The sequence below is a fragment of the Arachis ipaensis genome, chromosome B09 (genome assembly GCF_000816755.2).
Source record: "Arachis ipaensis cultivar K30076 chromosome B09, Araip1.1, whole genome shotgun sequence".
Taxonomy (NCBI): Eukaryota; Viridiplantae; Streptophyta; class Magnoliopsida; order Fabales; family Fabaceae; genus Arachis; species Arachis ipaensis.
Genome location: NC_029793.2, coordinates 480,299 through 497,772, shown reverse-complemented (window position 1 = coordinate 497,772; position 17,474 = coordinate 480,299). Strand labels below are relative to the sequence as shown.

Below are 17,474 nucleotides of genomic sequence, written 5' to 3'. Positions count from 1 at the left end.
ATGTTGACGTAGCGTGTGCTAGTGCTAATCTACATATTAATGATATTTTAGAAAATATTATGCACTAAATAGTTAGATTTGTTAACATTTAATGATTAATTATTGTGAAATTTATCGATCTTCATCATTTGCATTCTGGGAATAAGTATATTGATGTGGCGCATTCTGGTAATAATTTGCGTATATTTTTTTTTCAACTATTTTTTAAAAAAGTATTACGTAGCCAATTATACACAAATTAATATTTAATGATTATTTATATTAAAATTTGTTAATAATTTTAATATTCTATTTCATATCTATCTTTTTAATAATTATTATGATTCTTTCTTATATATTCTAGTGATTCAATCACCAATAATCAATAATTCAAATTCTACAAGAGATTATATTTTGATTTCAAGCATACTTACGGTAATACATTCCGGTGTCTGTTTGAATATCTCTATCTGTTCTCAATTAATTTTTAAAAAAGTATTATGTAATAATCAAATCATACACAAATTAACATTTAATAATTAGTTATATATGTTGAGATTTGTTAATAATTTTAAATATCATATCTTTTTAGTAATTATTATGATTATTTTTTATATTTTTGTAAAGAGATCTGCTACATATACAAGTCTTTTTTGCATACAAGTTTATACAAGTTAATCCCAATTCAATAAAATTCACTTTTATAATACAAGAAAGAAGAGGAAGAGTTTTGAATTATATAGAATTTATCAATATACATACATGAAAAATTCTTAAACAATACAATATAAATGACTTGTATAGACTTGTATGTGTAAATGACTTGTATATATGTAAATTAATAATTTTAATATTTTATGTTATATTCTTTTAAAAATTATCACAATTTTTTCTTACATTTTTGTTATATATATTATTTTATTTTACCATTTATAAACGTAAATTTTAGAGTTAAATATACTAATGACGTAATTTTAAAATTAAGTATGCTGATAATGTGGTGCGTTCTAATTCCAATCTATATGTTGATATTATTTTTAGAAAATGTCAGTATTAAATAATTAGATTTATTAATATTTAGTGATTAATATAAGTATTTTGTGAAATTTTTTTATTAAATATAAGTACTTTATGCTTTTTTTATTTTATAAATGTATAGTATAAAAAAATAGATATTTTTTATACATTGCACGTATAGATACAATAATTTATAAATATAGAGAAAAGGAATCTGTTTACACCAAATATTTGTATTGGTGAATAAATGATCATGCGTGATAAATTTCATCAATCCAACCGTTAATTAATGTTATATTTTTTTTATAGGGAGTGTTAGGGGAACATTGAAAATTTTGAACAATATAAACAATCACCAATCAAATAAAAATACACTACATTCTAATTTAATGCTACTAATTAAATTTACTCTTTTAACCCTATTAATTCACATTGTTTATACATTGTTCAAAAATTTTATTGGTTACCTATACTTTTCTTTTTTTTATAGTCAAGCTCAAGGACGGAGTTTAGTTGAGACAATGGAGTTATGACCACTCCCAAATTTTTTATAAAAAAATTAGTAATATTTTTTTAAAAAAATAAAAAATTATTCAGTTGGCTCAAATACTTTATTATAATTATTATAATCAAAGTTCAATCTTCATCGCTATTCAATAAGTAATACTCCCTCTACTTTTGAGTTCAAATATAAAAAATTAGGTATTTTTTATTTATGTAATTTGATATTATTTTATATTTTACTATTTATTTAATTAGGCGGGGATCCCCGCGGGAACCGCCCCGAATGGGGTCCCATTGGTAGGGAATTTTTCCTGTGGGATGGAGATGGGGAGCAAAATTCCCCCGAGATAGGCGCGGGGATCTCCGCCCCATCCCCGATAATTCCCCAAATGTTTAAAATTTCTTAAATAACTTTACTTTATTTCTAACATAAGTGGGTTTTTTAGTAATTTTACCAATTAAAAAAATCCTAACCCTATTATTCCGTCTTCCCTACTCACTGTGTTGTATAATTTTGATTTTCTCTCTTTTTATGTATCTAAAGCAATTAGACATATAGGGTTTATAATTTTGAAATAGTTACTTGATTTTCTCTCCTTCTATGTATCTAAAGCAATTATGATTTCTCTTGCTGAGTATGCTGACCATCAAAGAATACTTGATGTTAAAGACTATATCTTATTGCTTTTTTTAGAATGGAAGTTGTATTTTAAGATTTTATTTTATGGATTATAATTTACTATGTTGTATTTCTGGACTTATAATCTTGGATAAGATATGTTTGTGTGTTTGTAATAGTATTTTGTAGTTTGTTTTTTATTTTTTTGATTTTTTTACTATAATTTTCATATGAATGTTAAATATAAGGGGATGGGGAATGGGGCCCGCGGAAAATACGGGAAACGCGGAGAATGGATATGGGGACAATTATCCCCATGGCAGGGATCGGGGCGGGGATGGGATTAATTCTGGGGGTGGGAACGGGGAGCAGGGAGGCATTCCCGCCCCCACCCCGCCCCATTGACATCCCTATTCACTAGCAGCTTCTCTATTTGCATTTCGCAACTCTCTATTCAACAAGCAGCTCTCTTGATTGATAGATTAATTTATCTGATATTATTTCTTCCCGTGTCTACAGCTATTACATCATTTTCATCAATGAAAATAATGAAGAAAGAAATTGAAAAAAAAAATTGTTGAAAAGTTTAATTCTAATTCAATTATTGAAGATTTCAAGTCACTAAAGACTCGAAAAATATTATTATAAATTATTTTATATTTTTTATTTGTAAAATTATTTATTTATTATCTTATTAGTAACAAACTTAAAAAATAATTATATTATAAATTTTATTTTAATATAAATATTATTATTAAATTTTAATGTTAAATTTTTTGTCCCTCCAAAATTTTGTTTCAAACTCCGGCACTGCTCACAATGACTCTAGATCCATGTCCAGCTACTCGAATATACCATTATCTTGTCCGCCAAAGCAAATATAGGGTAAAACACATACATAAATTAAACACATAATAATATTATATAAAAGTCTCAAACTAAATAACCTCATGTATATGTTTTTGTTTATAATTCTATATAAATAGAATTCATTGAATTTGAATCAGTTAGCATAGTACTAAATCGAATCAATATAATTCAAATTAATAGTACACTACTACATTAAATCAGATAACTTCGATTATTTATATTTTCATACGTTTGGAATATAATCTAATAGTTGTATTGAGTTATATTTGTGAAATAACCATATTAAATATACTTAAAAGTATATTAAAAATAAATTATATTTTCATACACAAATACGTAATAATTTATTTGGTGGATTATTTTTGTATATACATACGCAAAAATAAAGTACTATAATGGCATGTCAAATTAATTCAAAAGTTTATAAAATTTCGTGGCTTAAATAAATTTTGTTAGTTCTTACAATTTTGTTTTTGGTTTATAGTCTAATAAAATTCAACATATTTCTATTATTTTAGCCTTTGTATTAGTTTATCTACCAAACCTATATGTTTCGATGAATAATTCTTGTATTCTTATGTGTTTATTTTCATAGAAATCTATGTGTATGTTGACATAGACCTTGAATAATGTAGACACATGGATTGATATGCAAGAGTTACCCACTAAGTTAGTTAAATCTACTAGTCATTGTGTTGGTATCCTATCTTTTATTTATGGAGCAAAGGTGAAAATGCAGTGCACGAGCAAAGTGGATTTATCGCCATATAAATGACAAAAAAGTCAAAAAGTGAGAAGGTTATTGTGTTAGTAATAAGAGTAATGCTAGGGAGTCAATTGTCTAAGCATACAATATGTATAATTGGTTAAATTTTTGGTCCATGAATAAAATGAACGTCACCCATATTATCTAGAATAACCATCTGGATATCCAGGAATAATAAACATCTTATGTCATAAAATCACTCATCCAAAAAACTTAAGCTGATTTTGGGTTCACCAAAGATCGAATTCTTGACTTTTTGGACTTAGAATTCTAATACAATGTCATGAAATCACTCATCCCAAAAGCATAACCTGATAGAACAATGTAACACTAGTGGTCATATATCTCTGATACTTTCTAAACCTCCATTATACACATTGTACGCTTAGTCCATTGGCCCTCTATACTTTCTCTAGTAATTATTATTATAAGGACTACACTTGTTAACTTGAGTCCAAACACCGCGTGGAATGAAGTTGTGAAAGTGAAAGGTCATGGGAGGCGCTCTGTATCCGGATACGGTGAGTGTTTCTGGAATCCAGCCATCAACTCCATCTCTGTACAGTTCTACGTAGCACACCTGCTTGATACATGGCCCCCCGTACAAGTCTACTCTGTCCTTTCTGCACCTACTGAACCTCCCTGACGATGGATCCTCCAGCGTTGCAACGTATACTCCATTCCCATCAGCGTCGCGTAATCTAAGGCTGATTGAATCCCTCGTATACGTCGGCGAATCGCAGCTTGTGCTGATGGTCAGTGAGTAAATGCACCCACCACCACCACGCCTATTCTGCACCATTCATATATATATATACATTACAAAGTAGTCAACAAAGCAGTTCAATTCATCTATATATTAAAATTACCGGCTGCGGCTGCGGCTGCGGCTCCGTTCGGGTTCTGTTTCTGTGGTGCTTCAAGAGTGATGCATTTACTCTACCTGCTGGCTTTGCTTCCGACAAGGCACCAATGATGCAAAATGTGATGACTATTGAGCTTACTGATGCTTTCATCTTTTTGTTCATCACTTTTTCTAACTACTTAACTTTTATTGATTACTCAAGGACTTAACCATTTAATTTACTCACAACTACTTTCTTAGTTACTTCTATATAAAGGACCAAGAAACCTCAATAATTTATTATATTATATATTTTCTGTGCCCATTTCCTTTCATCAAAGGCCGACCGCTCAAGTAAACAAATCATATATGAATTAACATCTGCAAATGTTTTCATCACAATATTCTCTATGCTATTCTAAAAGTTGAACTAACCTTTCAGTATTAGCTATAAGGCAAGAAACGAAAGCAATATATATTTATTTTTATTTTAATGTGAAAGACACGTTAAGTGTGACAGGGGGTTCGGGAATATGTATAAAATAAAAATAAACTAGTCTCATACAGAAAATCCAACATTAGGCCCATTACAGAAGAAACCCATAGAAAAGGGTTAATAGTAGGCCCACTAGATTCCTAATTTATTAGATGTTTGTTGGGCTAGAAGAAGGCCCACTAGGCGGAAGCAGTGGAGGCGGAATAACGATAACAGTAGTCAAAGCCATACCAAACGCCGTAAGGAATGAAAGCGTTGTAGTAGAAGGTAACGGGGCTGGAGTAGTAGCCGGATACGGTGACGTACTCGGGCATCCACCCATCGTATCCGGTTCTGTACAGATACAGATAGCAGATTTGGTAGGTACAGGGTCCGTAAATCTGAAACGTATCCGTAGAGCAGCGCTCGAATGTTCTAGAATCATAAGGATCCCCAAGTCTTGGAACATAAACCTGATGGCAATCGATTCCAAATATGAAATATATATAAATCCAGCGATGAATGGAAGCAAAAGGAATAGTATAATATAGTGTACCTGATAACCATAGGTGTCGCCAAATGCGAGACTGATTTGATCTCTCGTATAGGAGGGAGAGCTGCAGCTTGTTTTAATGGTTACTGTATAAGTACAGCTACTACCCTGCAACTTACAAGTTACAACCCTACATATTTATCATCATTCATATAGGAAGAGAATATTCTTATTTCTTACAAGCTGCTGCTGGAGGGTTTGGTTGGGCTTGAAAGATTCGTTAGCTTGAGGCAGCTGAGTGTGAGTCTGATCATCAGTGGAGAAGGAAGCAACCACGCAGAATATGAGGATTATTGAAGTCACAGTCTTCGTCTTCATGGTTTTGTGTTGTATTCTGCTAACTGGTAAATGGTAATGAAACGATCTAAAACCAGTGGACTAGAGTCTATAGGCACACAACCTTGGTTTTCGGATGCCCACGTCTCGCAACAAAGGACAAGGGGGTAGGTGTACTGATCTCCTTAAATACATTTATTTCTTTCCCTTGGCATCAAAGGATCCCTTATTCCCTTATGCTAATCCTTCTAAAATGATTCAAATTTTAAAATTAACATTTGAGAAAGAGAGATCAATTACTAACTGTGACGGAGTGACGGGTTATAGTTATTTTTGTTTCATATTTATTTTTCGTCATAGTATTATATATATATCCTATACTAACATAAATAAAAAAATTAAATTTGAGTGGCAAAAACAATTATATATTCTTCTCTTGTTATATTTCTCTCTTTCGTTTCAGTGAACATCATGATGTTTGATAGAATAATTCTCCTGTCCCTGCTGGTTAACTTCCTTTTTCTTCGTTTTTAACTTCTAGCATATGAACCCTTGGATGCTTTCTACCTATTTGATCATGAGAAAATTTCACCGTTTTCATTTTTCAACGCATGTTTTTTGCAAATTAATCATTAAGCCGATAAATTTTTCGAAACGAAATAGCTTTAATATATATTATAAACCTAAATTAAGTAAATTTTACAAATTAAAAACAGTATAAAATTGCTTGATGGGATAGTGAACTTTATCTGTATAAAGCATTATTTAATTTTGTCTCGCTAAACTCGTGTTATGATTTATGGTTTTATACCATCCAATCCTCGCAAACGACAAATTTGAGCCAGTCAATGTCAAAAAGTTTAACCTTTTTAAATGTAAAATTTGAAGCTGCATCCTTTTCAAAGTTAAACCATTTCAGATTTCTCACTTGGATCCTACAGTACTTTCCAATGTTCTTCCGGCGAATCGCGCCTCTCAACTCCATAGTTCTCAAGCATAAATACAAGTCGTACAAAAGAATAAGATGAGATCAAATTGCGGAACAACGCTTTTTGCAGTAAGCTATAATCTGGGGATAAAAACCGTCGTCCAAAGAATAAAAATAATCGTACACATCTAACAAAGAGAACTTACAAGAGCAAACGAGCGACAACCAAAGGGGTGTGTGTGTGTGTGTGTTTTTTTTTGTGTTTGGGCAAAGTAAGAAAGCTCATACCGAGAGGATTGCCTCAATGATAGCATAGCTGTTGCAGAACTCATATATCCTACAGAAACTTCAGCGCCTTGCCATTCCAACTAAGAAGATGCTAAACACAACTCAGATTGATGATTGCGTTATAATTGGCCATTCTCATTCAGAACTCTGTCGGAGGCTTCAACCTTATCAATCTTTTGATTCTATCTTTCTCTGTATTTTCCAAATATCCCTTCAAAACATAGAGGCCAAGTGTCAAGCAAAGCATCAAGAAGAATTGCTGCTTATAACAACGAAACACAGACGTCGTATAAAGGTACTGTTTGGATCAGTAATGAGTGACCCACATAACAAAAGGCATCACAATATATGGGGAGAACTGAATCACTTTTGAGTGGTATTGCGAAGTTTCTTCCTTCCACAGTTCATATGAAATCTTATATGCATATAACATGGAACAATATTTCACGAGAATAAATGAAAATAATGTCAGATTAGATGGGCCTCATCCAAAATGGATGACCTCAATAATAATATTCATTTGCACTAGCTAGATATATATCAGGATGCATACCACTTGATGAGTTGATGTCATCAATTGAAATGTCTCACGCCAAGCAGAGTGAGTAAACTGAGAAATTCAAAACAATCAAGCTCTTATATAAAGTAGTACAGCATGTCTCCTCACCTTCCATACAATTTCATCCAAGCACAGGCATATCCTTCCATACTTATCAAGGAAAAGGCGCTCAGTTGGGGGCTTCCCACATACATCCTTCACAGCTGAGGTTATGACAAAGATTACCTCGGACACTGAAAATTATTAAAAAAAAAATGAAATGGTAATTATGTACCTTTTACAGACCCTAGAAAAATAACAACAATATGCTTGACATTGTTCAAATTGATGATGCCATGAAATGTTTATAAACAAAATAACCTGCTTTTCTTAAATATTAATAAGATATTTTCCCTTTCTTGGTAGCTAGACAACAGTTTCCAATAAGTTGAGATTGTGAGTTCTATATCTCATCAGTTCGATTGATTGCCAATTTTTCTTGTTGCTTTATTCTTCAAAAAGTAATGCTAGGAAAAGAAATATTAGTAAGAAAAGATCTAGTTCCTAATCTTTTTTGTGTATTGGTTGCCTGTATCTATTACAAGACAGAAAAAGGGCTAGTCTCTCCCACCACTTTCTCCAAAAATCTCCTTGATCATCTCAAAAGAACAAAAGGTTATGAATCTAGGACCCCCAAGCCAGTGCTTCAATTTCAAAACATGTGAAAAACATATCTGGTTCCAAGCATCAACAAATGAGATGACTTCTTTCTAAGGTTTAATTATTACCATTACCAAATATGAAACATTGGGAAACATTCATATTGATATTAGAATCAACAACTGACATCATAGTTTTGTGTACTTTATTTTACCATCATCAAGCATAAAATACAGTTCACCGGATACATACAAGCAAGTTCATCATACTCGTCCTTGCCCACAACATATATGCTGACATCCCCTAGAACTGTGTACACAATATAAACTGACCTGAAAAGAATAAAATACGTAAGCCAAAATACCATATCATCATCACATAATAATGAGTCATGATTTTTCTAAAATACAGGAACTTGAATGAACAATAGTATGCACTATGCAGTGAAGCAAAAGAGACTAGATTGGAAAATATTAATAGTAAGCAATATTGTTCAGTTTGTTTATTTTCTTCCACCAAACAAACACAAGAAACTAAACAAATGGAAAACTGAGTATAGTCCATCACTATAATCTCTCTCTCTCTCTCTTTCTCTAACCTCTCTCTCTGTTTTTCAATAATAATAATTCAGGAAACAAGTTTGAAGAGCCCATTTGCCTTGCCTACTACTGCTTCATTTCAAGTAACCACAATGGAATCCTCCTCCCTAACGGGTTCAGAATCAAATAAATCTGTAAAATACTTTTAGACGAACCAATTCATGTTGGCGCACACACAGACAGACAAACATACACACATACATACATACATACATAAATGACATGACATTGAATCTTCAAGGAATGAGAAGCATTAGAGAAGAAAAGACTAACTTGTGGCAAGCCACGAGGAGCTCTTCATTTTTGGCACCCTTGAGATTGTCAGCTCCTAATTTAACCAAGAAGGAACGCCAGTGTAGCCGCTCCTCTGCAGGAACACCATGAAAACTGAAACCATAAAGCCACTGAACTTAGATCGTTACATAATCATAAAGCTGAAATCATGACCCTTTTTGCTGTTCCTTTGATTTTCTGAGCATTTATGACTATGAACTGAAAGCTCCTCTCTATGAGGAAAATCGGGATTTCAAATTGCATCAGAGATCAACAACAAATCAGCTACTTCTATCTTTCATAACAACATAGGGATCTAACTGGAATATGAGAATTACATTACGAAGCATAGAAAGGAAACGAATCAAAATTGGGATAAATGATATAGATAACAGCAGGAAAAGAGAGAGATATAAACACACCGCTCGATGAGGATATTTCCCTCAACGTTCGCAAACAGCACCGCCAGTATCATACTCTCAGCTTCTCTTTCTTCCTCTTTCGCCTGCGAACCTACGAGCTCCGATCGATGAAACGGGATCGCAGAGATCTTCTCTTGTTCTCCTACGCTTGGCGCTGCTTACAATTACTTAAATGCCCCTTTATTTTTACTTTTATTCCTTTAGACTTAAAAAATTATTTGTGGACTGGGCTTGATTTAAAAACTGTATTGTCTTTCAAGAAAACAATCATGTCAGGTCCAAATATTCAAAAAATTTTAATTTTTGAAAACAAACTTTTATAATTTATTAAAAAAATATAAAAAATTTACTGAATCAAACCTAAATCTCTTTCTCTATAGTCTATACATATAATTTTGTCCAGAAGTTGAAATTGATAATCCTTTGTCTCCTGACATTTCTAAATTAGAATCAGAGGTGTTAAGTGATCCTGTTAGCCCTCAAAGTCAAAAATTTAATATTTAGATATTTTTTTTTACTATTTAACCTTTGAGTTTGTATTTGGATAAGATCATATGAATTTGGTTGATGATTTTTAGTGTAGTGTTTTAAATTTGGAAGATATTTTAGGATGTTTATTTATAATTTATTTATTATTTATTCTAAAACGGTTTTTCCGGTTGAACCACTGGTTGGACCGGTTGGACCAATAAACCAGTGAACCAGTGATTAAAGCGGTTTGATGACCGGTCCGGTTTTCAAAACCTTGATATTTATTTGAATGACTCCCAAATAATAAACCCTTATTATAATCACAAGACTTGTCAACCCAAATTTAGGCAACTAACCATGATATGTATACGAAAATATTCCCTAGTAAAAGCACACACGTGTTTGCACTTCACATGGGAATGTGATGCAACATGCACAAGGCCTAGTTAACTCCCCTTGATACAAATTCACCTACTACAAACCTATCTTCAATGTGAAACTATAGAAATCATTATTCAATGATAAAAATTAAACCCAATAAGCTTTCACAAGGAAGCCAGAGCCTATTTTTATAAGGCTAAAGCACCCAAAGGCTTATACCATTTTCGTACGCATGCATCATCATCATTTAACACCGATACATATATACTACTACATACTAATAATTAGAGATCATCAGAAACTAGAATAATTAAAGCATGGTTAAAGTGAATTGTTATCTACCAATGCATACATGTATATAACTCGTCTACAACATCATCATCATTATCATCATATGGGGAACAGCTCATAGATATACAATGAATGTGACAAAAAACAATTAGGAGCTTCATCATCTGCCTTGAGTAGTCCCCACTTTGAAGGCAATTTAATCTTCCATGTTCTTAATTTTTAGAGACAGAAATGCCCTGGCCTAAAGATACCTATAAATCTCCATCACATGGGGTTTCTCTGTTACTCCAATAGTTCCATTAATTTCCAATCCCGAAAGGAATATTTCAGTATTATCGCATTCGCACCCTTTATAGAATATACATGAATTGCTTTTCCGTTTTTCTATTTCTCCAAAGCTTCAACGTCATCCCATAAATTAGATTCATTCGTTTGTGTGACTCCAGTTCAATTAAGATGAAAAATGCGGGAACCGTATTGCCTTGTATATATTAACGTAACTAGAACAACACGACGTTACACATTCCGTGCATTAAATTGTTCATTTTGCTTATACTTGTTAATTTAGCATAGTGCTTGAGATTTTATTCCATATCGCTGAAGATCATTTCCATTTCAAAACTCTTGCATGTGCGTACTCTAATCCTTCTCCTAAAACCACATTTGATGATGAATCTTGATCTAATAAACCTCGTGATAACTGTCGGCAGGAATCTTCAAATCAAGCTTTCAGAGTTGATTAGTCAGTATCAAATTCAATAAACAATCTTAATCTGTCAAATGATTTGGTGTGGTCTACATACACAGTACACACACACAACAAATTAAATTGAAATCATGTCGTAGTCAACAAAATTATTAGCACATGTTTTGCTTCTTATAATTAAATCAACAAGGACACCATTTTCCCCACACCTTTGTTTTAGTACGATATTCTTTAGTTTCTTTCTGCTCTATCATGTGGTTGGCTACACTGTTTATTAATTAGTTGCATGCAGATGTACTTATATATGTTCCTTTTCTTCTTATAAAGTAGATCAACATATACATACATACATCTATGTCATATTAAGATTTGCAAATTTTGTATTTTTGGTTCACCTATAATATAGCCCATAGCAGCCAATATAGATACATCAGTTTATAGTAACTAGTTTAAGGCTTAATTATCAATATAATAAAGCACAGAAGAATTAGAAAAAGAAGAGTGCTAAAAACAGTAAATTTTGTAATTTGTAGTCATTAATTAACTATTACGAGTGTTTTTAATAAAAGTGCTGGCTCCTAGACTTTTTTTTCTGCTGACATATAGGATGATGTCACAAAGCACGTTGTCGTTTTCCAAATTTCTACAACTTAGAATCCATTTGAGTATTCTTTGTTCTTAGAAATTAGAATGAATATAATAGTGCCTGGAAGTGTTACTGTAGGGATTAGGGATCGTTAGGCAGTGGTAGTTAAAAAGAGGATAGTTTTAGAAGAAGACAGAGAATGGAATATAGAGAAGAGTATAGTTGATAACCGGTCGTTGGACCGGACCGGAAACCGACCGGTTCGTATAAGACGCCGTCGTTTTGATTTTGTCAAGGAAAAAAAAAAAAAGAAAACCCACCCACCCCACGCGAGTTACTCCCCTCACCCCACCAAAACACACCCTCATTTGAAAGACAACACAGAACACACAGCAAGAGCAAGCCCTAGCTCCTTCCCAACCCAAAAATCCAGCTTCTTGGACGGAACCGCCGCCGCCGTTCGTCTGTGTCGGCGTCTCCGCGGCCTCTTCCTTCTCCTTCTCCACGGCGTCTCCCCTTTCTAGCTCGGCACGTCTTCCATTCACAGGTGAAATCGCTGCTCGAGGCCTTCAGCTGGTGCGCCGTGTTGTCGCTGTCGTCCCGCCGTCGTCTTCCGCTGTCAGTGGAAGGTTAGTGAAACTGTGATTTACTGATTTGAGGTTAGTGGAAAGTTGAATCTGTTACTCTGTTTCAAGGATTTGAGGTTGAATTTGTGATTTGTGATTTCTTGGGTCTCTTGTAATGCTGTTGATTTGAGTTTCGAATTTGTGATTACTGACTAGTGACTTGTTAAGCTGCTGTTTTGTTATGGCATTGAGTGTTTTGAATTTGGAATTTGTGACAAGTGATTTGTGATTAGTGATTTTGTTATGCTGCTCTTTTGATGGCTCTGTTTTGTACTTGTTAGTTGCTGATGGCTTTGAAATTTTTGTTCAAATTTACTGATGGCTCTGTTTTGTAATTACTAGTTGCTGATGACTCTAAAATATGAGGGGGTTGTAACTTTAGTTAAATCAACACTAATTTAATGGCCACTTTAATTTCTTAAGAAAATCCTTCTCTCATTCACTTTTTAGATTTTGTTCTATGTCTAAATCGGAGAATTTGTAAATTTTTGTGCCTTGCAAATGAATGAATGATGATGCAGGTAACATGAAAGACAAATTTTGCCGGATGTAGGTGAAGATATAGATGAGATGTATGATGAATTGTTTAAAAATTATGAAAAAGTGGTATTTAAGAGGAAAGATCAAAAGCCTGCTACTGCAGAGGTTGATGATGATGCCGAAAGCCTATCGTGTAAGCCTCAAAAGCAGTATATTAAACTTGCAACTTCGTTTTTATATGCAGTCTATAACTTTTAGTGGCGTGTGTCTTATATCAGGTTTCTTCTTGTATTTTGATAAAGATCATATGGAAATAAAATCAAATGCTGGTTGTTGCTGAATGAGTGGGGGTAGCTACCTGTCAATGCCATATATAAATAAACTGAAGAATGATGATGATGGTAGTAGAAAGAGAGTCAAAGTGTATAGGTAGTTTGTGATATGTTATGCTTTCTTATTCAATGACTACTTGTTATGTTGATACCTCAACTTGGAAATAACACTAGATCCCGTTTATGGCTTGCTCAGCAAGAAGAATCTGTTGCTAAGAGAGCTCTCTTACAACAGATGATCTGCCTAAGATTAAATCAAAAAGGTCATCTTGCAAGGTTCAGGTTCATGTTCAGTTAGCATAATACCACAGAATGATCAACATTTTCTAACTGAACTAGCTCAACATTCTGTTGAAATTGATAATCCTTTGTCTCCTGACATTTCTAAATTAGAATCAGAGGTGTTAAGTGATCCTGTTAGCCCTCAAAGTCAAAAATTTAATATTTAGATAAGAAGCTCTTCTATCATCTGCAGGGCAATCCTCTGTTCCTCATCCAAGCCACCGTTATTATTGGTGGCTTCCTCTGGCTTCAAGGAAGAAGAAGCAGGTTGGGTGGTGAGGGGGGTGGTGGTGTTGTTCCTTTCCAACTCGACCATCATGATCCAGTTGGATTCGGAGCGAGGCCCGGCCCGCTTCTGCCACACACCAATGTGGCAATTCTCTGTGTCGAGCCTGAGGCACGTGAGAGAAGGTGATGGGGACTTGCAGCACTTCCTCAGCTTTGCACTAAGAACTGCAGAGAATGTTGTTGTGGAAGATGAAGATGAAGAAGAAGCAGTGCCACTGGAACTGTTGTTAATGTTATTGTTCTCTGAAACTGGGAAGTTAGTCTTGGCGTTCCTTCCACTCATCAAAATAGCTGCTTCATCGTATGCTCTTGCTGCTTCTTCAGCAGTTTCAAATGTTCCAAGCCACACCCTCCTTTTCCTGAAACCAAACTCAGTTAGATATACATACTACTAGTTTAGTTTAGTTTTGTTTGATGATAGATGAATACAAGACATACAATAATGGGTGGCGAATCTCAGAAACCCAAGAGCCCCAATGGCGTTGCCTGACACCTCTGAATTTCTTTGACTGCACCATATCAGAGAGAGAGAGATAGTAGTGAAGAAGTAGTGATGAGGTTCAAATGTGGAAGTGGCATATGAGTTAGGGGAAGAAGCAAATTAAGGCTATTTCTCAACTTGTGATATATATATATATATATACTTGATAAGGGTGCATCCGCAATAAGTGCTAACTAAATATCATATTAGCCTTTGATGCTGATAGCTGATAGGGTAGTAAGTAACTAACCATGCATATATATATATATATAGGGTTACACTAGAATGTTTGGTTACAACTTAGCTATTTAATTAACTAACTAATCTTAATTTGCTGAATAGATATTATATATTAAGATGGATTGTGATGCTTCATTATATGTTATGATAAAATCACATGAGGGTTGTCTTTATGCATGGTTATAATAATGTTACATGGAAATGAAAGTGTCAATTACGCCAAGAAGGAAGCCGTTACCTTCTAACTTAGAAAGACGCTTTGCTCCATACATGAGTTTGGCAATCAATAATTATCCATGTCATCATCATTTTGTATATATAATATAGTACCAGTTAAGTTATTATCTATCTATGCCAGTTATATACTGTGACAGTACAAATTTGAGAACATACATGCATGTTATCTTGACATAGGTGGAATACCAATATCCCATTACTTGGTCCCTCTCTTTCTATTCAATGAAAAAGTACAACCACAAAACTAGTACTCCCATCCTCTACATGCATGTATATATATCAAAGCAACCATTTCTCGTTAATTTATGACCTTCCCCTTTGAGGTAAAAACATTGAATTACAATATAGCCACTCCCAATAAACCTTAATCCAACCACTAAATGATTATTAACAATGCTAGGGAATAAAGAGGGTACTATCAAAAAATCAGCCAAATGTTTCTAGGTAAATCCAAAATCTTTACGTAGATGGTGCTTATACTAGGCATTAGAATGTTTCTTCTACTAAGTATTAGAATATTTCTTTTTCATACTAAATGGATGTTTTTTTATATATTTTATAAATTTTTTTATATAATCAGAATTGTTGAAAGTTCTGTGATCCCCGCCCCTATTTCTCCAACGTATCATTCAAAATTTTAATTTAGGGTAAATATAATTATAAATTAATTAAATTGTTTACTTCTTAGTTCCATATGCTTTTCCAATGATTATTTATTTTCTTCTGGTTTCTTAATGAGGAAAAAACACAATGTTAATACTCATATGTAGTAGCCAAAACATAAAATTAAACTAAGTATGTAAATATGTATATCCCAATTCTTGGTACTATTAACAGATTGAGTTTAAATTAAATGAGATTTGTCAGAACATGGTGTCAGTGTACTAATTTGAAATGCTAGCTGTGTTTGTACAGGTAGAAAAATAGTAGATCGGAGATTTTTCTAAGTATGAACATATATAGCATGCTTCACTTAATTATTATAAATAACTCAACCTTCGCCTTGCTTTAGAATTTTGTACTATTTTCTGTTATTATGTCTATATATATTCCAACCTCCATACTAGTCCAAGTTCTAGCTACCTAAGCTAAATTAATAAAATTCCACCTTTTAAGTACAAATGTTTCTTCATTATTATGGAGGAAAAATAATGAAGTCTCGAAAAGTAAGAAGATATGTTTCTTTTTCTTGGGTAAAAGGTGCTAATTTTACAGAATGTTGAAACTAATTGCGCGGAACCACTATATGTGTTAAAAAAGAAGAGAGTTGATGTGATTCTGGTAAAAAAAAGAATGTTAAGGAGTCAGTAGAATTTGTGATATATAGTTATCAATTAATTATTATTAGTATTTTTATATGGTGTGAAATGATATCTAATGATATAAATTTTTTTTTTTATAGTTAAGTGCGGACCAAATTTTAATAAAAACGCTGTCCCGTAGACTTTCTCGAAAAGAAAAATAATCTGTTAATAAACAAATAATTAAATTAAATTCTCTACCCAAAGAGGTCCATTCTTCCTCTAATCCTCTACACATGTAACACAAGCAAAGAAATAAATAAAGATGAAAATTTTTCAAGTGTATCGCTATTTTAATAATTTTTAATTGTTGATCTTAATTATAAAAATATATATAATATATATAATTAAAATTAACGGTTAAAAATTATTGAAACATCGGTATATCGGTATATTTGAAAATTTTCCAATAAAAATGGATAACCTTCAATTCCTATGTATTAGGAGATGTTCTCTTTAATTTAAAAGGAGTTGCATGATCATTATATAGCTCATTAGTAGAATAGCCAATAATTAAATTAAAGTTGTTGCGATTATTATTCAAAAGGAGTTGCATGGTCATTATATAGCTCATTAGTAGAATAGCCAATAATTAAATTAAAGAAGTTGTTGCGATTATTATTCATTAAAGACTATATAATAGCTTCTTTTACAAGATTTTGTACTTGTTTGGACGTAATTAAATTGGTAAAAAAAAAATTTAATGATTTTTTTTATTTTTTAATATATTTGACAAATTTTTAATAATAAAAATAAAAGTACTAGAAAAAAATATTTTTTTTTTAAGTTACAATTTATATCTTTTTTTAAAAGATTTTTTTTTAAAAAATATTTTTCACATAATAAATGAACAAAAAAGTACTTTTTTCTTCTTTTATCCAAATATAATTGATAGATAAAAAGATTTTTTTACATGAGATATCCAAACATAAAATTACTTTTACTTTAATAAATTTTTTTTTAAAAGAATATCATTTAACAAAAAACTTTTTTAAAATGACACCCAAACAAGTCTTCATGTAATAATAATTAAAACAATAATTAATCGTGAATTTTATCCCCTAACGCTTGTAATTAACCTTCAAAAGAAGGAGCACAATAAAAAGGAAAGGATTAGTATAAAAGAAGAGGTAAATTTAATTTCTATTTAATACACCCATA

General features: G+C 32.5%; 4 protein-coding genes across 5 annotated transcripts; all 4 read right to left on the bottom strand.

The window, feature by feature from the left end:
• On the bottom strand, nucleotides 3,718-4,874 carry LOC107619004 (embryo-specific protein ATS3A). 2 transcript variants are annotated; one of them, XM_016321211.2, is made up of 3 exons: nucleotides 4,625-4,874; nucleotides 4,176-4,548; nucleotides 3,718-3,804 (listed from the first exon to the last, which is right to left on the bottom strand). In XM_016321211.2, exons 1-3 carry the CDS (start codon nucleotides 4,781-4,783, stop codon nucleotides 3,797-3,799), a joined length of 540 nt encoding a protein of 179 aa, XP_016176697.1. In that variant the 5' UTR covers nucleotides 4,784-4,874; the 3' UTR covers nucleotides 3,718-3,796. The 2 variants fall into 2 exon arrangements, with proteins under 2 accessions (XP_016176697.1, XP_020968078.1); XM_021112419.1 differs by having other exon boundaries at nucleotides 4,176-4,554; nucleotides 4,625-4,858.
• On the bottom strand, nucleotides 5,063-6,205 carry LOC107619005 (embryo-specific protein ATS3B). The gene is made up of 3 exons (XM_016321212.2): nucleotides 5,808-6,205; nucleotides 5,631-5,735; nucleotides 5,063-5,547 (listed from the first exon to the last, which is right to left on the bottom strand). The coding sequence occupies exons 1-3, from the start codon at nucleotides 5,943-5,945 to the stop codon at nucleotides 5,275-5,277; spliced, it is 516 nt and encodes a 171-aa protein (XP_016176698.1). The 5' UTR covers nucleotides 5,946-6,205; the 3' UTR covers nucleotides 5,063-5,274.
• LOC107619225 lies at nucleotides 7,107-9,824 on the bottom strand. Its single transcript, XM_016321475.2, has 5 exons — nucleotides 9,612-9,824; nucleotides 9,190-9,303; nucleotides 8,570-8,649; nucleotides 7,787-7,911; nucleotides 7,107-7,330 (listed from the first exon to the last, which is right to left on the bottom strand). The coding sequence occupies exons 1-5, from the start codon at nucleotides 9,662-9,664 to the stop codon at nucleotides 7,259-7,261; spliced, it is 444 nt and encodes a 147-aa protein (XP_016176961.1). The 5' UTR covers nucleotides 9,665-9,824; the 3' UTR covers nucleotides 7,107-7,258.
• LOC107614614 (ethylene-responsive transcription factor WIN1) lies at nucleotides 13,930-14,677 on the bottom strand. Its single transcript, XM_016316756.2, has 2 exons — nucleotides 14,493-14,677; nucleotides 13,930-14,413 (listed from the first exon to the last, which is right to left on the bottom strand). The coding sequence occupies exons 1-2, from the start codon at nucleotides 14,570-14,572 to the stop codon at nucleotides 13,930-13,932; spliced, it is 564 nt and encodes a 187-aa protein (XP_016172242.1). The 5' UTR covers nucleotides 14,573-14,677.